General features: G+C 36.4%; 1 protein-coding gene across 1 annotated transcript; it reads left to right on the top strand.

Moving 5' to 3' along the window:
• Positions 1 to 329: 329 nt before the first annotated feature.
• On the top strand, positions 330 to 2,882 carry LOC106475692 (TWiK family of potassium channels protein 18-like; the record flags this gene model as incomplete). Its single annotated transcript, XM_013936371.2, has 2 exons — positions 330 to 563; positions 2,017 to 2,882. Coding segments are annotated over 2 exons (990 nt in total), but the record flags the coding sequence as incomplete, so codon positions are not given.
• Between the last annotated feature and the right edge of the window lie 321 nt (positions 2,883 to 3,203).

The raw sequence follows: 3,203 nt of genomic DNA, 5'->3' as shown, positions 1-3,203 counted from the left end.
GAAAAATAAAATGTGTTCGTTATCATAAGGAATCAAAAAGGAAACCCGCCCCAAAACAGAAGCGGTTACAACAATTGCATTTTAGATTTGTCTCTTATTTTCCACAAATTATTGCCCAGAATACTTTAAGATCAATAACAAAAATGTTAGGCCTATTGGAAAACAACAATTTTATCTTGTGAACTTTGATTGTATCCATCAAACAAATACGAAAGGTGTTATTTTTCTTAAACAGCTGTTATTTTATACTGTGATTATTTTTATGAAAATTAAACTATATTGTGAAGGATGTGAAGTCATTTTGGTTCAGCTGCCATGTTTACGCGTAGTTATTTTTTTCAGGTTATGGTAATATATATCCCAGCACCAACGCAGGCAGGGCTGCAACTATAGTCTACGCTTTCATTGGGATTCCATTGATGCTGATGGTTCTAGCGGACTTTGGCAGACTCTTTACCAGGACCATTAAAGTTGTCTATTGCTTCGTCGAGCAGTTTTACCGCACAGGAAAATGTCGGAGGGTACGGAGGCGACCCCGCAAAGAAAAAGACCGTCCAGTTCAGGTGGGTTTCGGTCAGTCACCAAAGATTATTAGTGACGTTATGAACAAGTTCAGGTAGGTTTCGGTCAGTCATTAGTGACGTTATGAACAAGTTCAGGTACGTTTCGGTCAGCCATTAATAGTCATTAGTGACGTTATGAACAAGTTTAGGTAGGTTTCGGTCAGTCAACAAATATGATTAGTAACATTATATAGAAACTCTGATAGGTTTCGGTCAGCTGCCAAAGATTATTAGTAACGTTAATAATATTTTGTGTAAGTAGATTTCTGTTAGTTTCTAGTAGATCTACGAGGACGTTCAGGCAGGTTTCCGTCAGTCACAAGTAATGTTATGAAGAAGTAGGTTTTCGTTAGTTTCAGTATATTTTCATGGAAGTTCAAGAGATTCCAGTCTATCACCAATAACATTTCGTATAAGTTCAGACAGGTTTTGTTCAGTTTTCATTGGTGGTTGTTCCAATACATTAAAATAGGGTATCCACTATGGCCAGGCAAATCCAGATTTAGACCCTTTGAGGACCCCAAGCAATACTGCAATAGTGGTGACCCCTTTCCTAGGGCGATTCACAATTGAGGCTCCCTTCTTTGGGGTTCAGATGCTGGAGACCTCCAGGTCAATGGCATGGATTGCACCCCCTCTGAAATCCGGCACTGTAGTCAGGTTAAATGTTGGAGAAATGTTCTAGTTGGATGTTTCCTTGATCAGAGCAATTTCAACTTGAAGCCAATCCTAGTAGATTCGATGGTCAGAACGTTCACTATCAACATCAAAGAACTGGTCAGCAGGTGAAAGGAAGTAACCTCTCAAACTAGGTTAAGCTGTTCGTAATATACTTGCAAGCGACATTTTATCGGGTGCTAACTATTCAAATAAGTTAGTAGAAAAACAAAACAATGTATTTTCTTAACATACATTTAAATTCATTTTTAATAAAGGATAGATGTTCTTTGTAGTCCATTTTTGATTTATTTGGCCCAACTTATGTAACAAGCACTAATATAAGATATGTTAGATGCATTGTTATTATGCACACATATGTCAGGCCGTGGTTTTTAAATCACACAATTAAGCAACATTTGGCCACACTTTGGTGTTATGTTTCCGCACACATGACGGAAAAACGTATTCTTCTTTTGTCGTAGTTTATTAAAAATACTGAAGTTTCAAAGTAGTCTTTAATTTAAGTCATCACAATATTTTATCTATATATTTGTACCACTTAGGGAATATTTTATGTTATTAGTTTTTCATAAACACCTAAGTAAATGTACACTTGAATTATGAGTTATGCCTTCAAAGTGGGAGTGATACCTTGCAGCACCACTTTAACAACTAGTGTTTAATCAGTTTTGAACAAATCAAGACATAAAACACATTTAATATTAATAATTTTGAAGATGCAATTTTTTAAATGATATACTGAAGATAACATTTATTTTTTACATCTTTACAGTACATGACATTTACTTTCAATTCCGGCAACGAACCAATCCCTGGAAGTCCCATTGTAGAGTCTGTAAAGGGTTCTCCCATATTCACCAGGTCAATTGATAACAGGAAACTGGAGTCTGGAAAAAGTTCTCCAACATTCACCAGGTCAATTGATAACAGGAAGCTGGAGTCTGGCCAAAGTTCTCCAAGCCTCACTACGTCAGCGAATGGTAAAAAAGATGGCGATAGCGCTGGGAGTCCAGGAAAAGATGAAGCGTTTGAGATTGATGATGAATTTAAATTGCCTATCTCATTGGGATTAATTCTTTTAGTTATTTACATCATGATCGGAGCTTGCATATTCACGCTGTGGGAGGACTGGAGCTTTTTTGAAGCTTTCTACTTTGTCTTCATATCCATGAGTACTATCGGTTTCGGCGACTTCGTTCCCGAACATCCCATCTATATGATGGCTACTTTCATCTATCTGGTGTTTGGCCTGTCCCTTACTTCAATGTGCATTACCGTAGTCCAAGAGAAATTATCAGTTACTTTTGAGAAGGCCAAGGTTAGAATAGGAACAACTATGGGCATCGATATGCAAACTCTTCTGCAGGACAGCCTGGCACCAGAAGTAGCGAAGACAGAAATAGCAGAAGTACATGGTAGACGTGCTTCGAAAGATAACATGTTGGATGACAAAGATCCAGAGTTAGGTAAAAAAGATAAAAACTTTAAAGAGAAGACAGATTCTAGCGCTATAGAGACTAAATCATGATTCGAACGAAACAGTTGAACTTACATTAAAGGTAGAGGCTTTATATACATTCGATAGGATGAGAACATTAATATACAAAGAATAATAATAATAATTAAAAACATAATTTTTCTTTTCATACGCAGAACTAACATAATCTTATTATTGACCTATGTGACAAAAGTGTATCCTTCAAATAGTACAGGATTCATTGGGTATAACTAAAATTAAATTGTTTGATAAAAAGTACCCCAAACGTAAGGAATAAGTTACTTGATAGGCTTTAGACACGCTTTGGAAACCTTGTGCTCGAAAATACCAAATTTAAACTGTTAGCTCACCTGTAGAGCCCAATACAGTGTATAATGGTAGATAACAATCTTGATTACTTACATTTAAAAGATGCTATATATGAGCATTATGTATGCTTGAGCACTTTCGAAGAGCGATCT

This window comes from Limulus polyphemus, unplaced genomic scaffold (genome assembly GCF_000517525.1).
Source record: "Limulus polyphemus unplaced genomic scaffold, Limulus_polyphemus-2.1.2 Scaffold9008, whole genome shotgun sequence".
NCBI lineage: Eukaryota > Metazoa > Arthropoda > Merostomata > Xiphosura > Limulidae > Limulus > Limulus polyphemus.
This window is presented reverse-complemented; position numbering and strand designations above follow the sequence as displayed.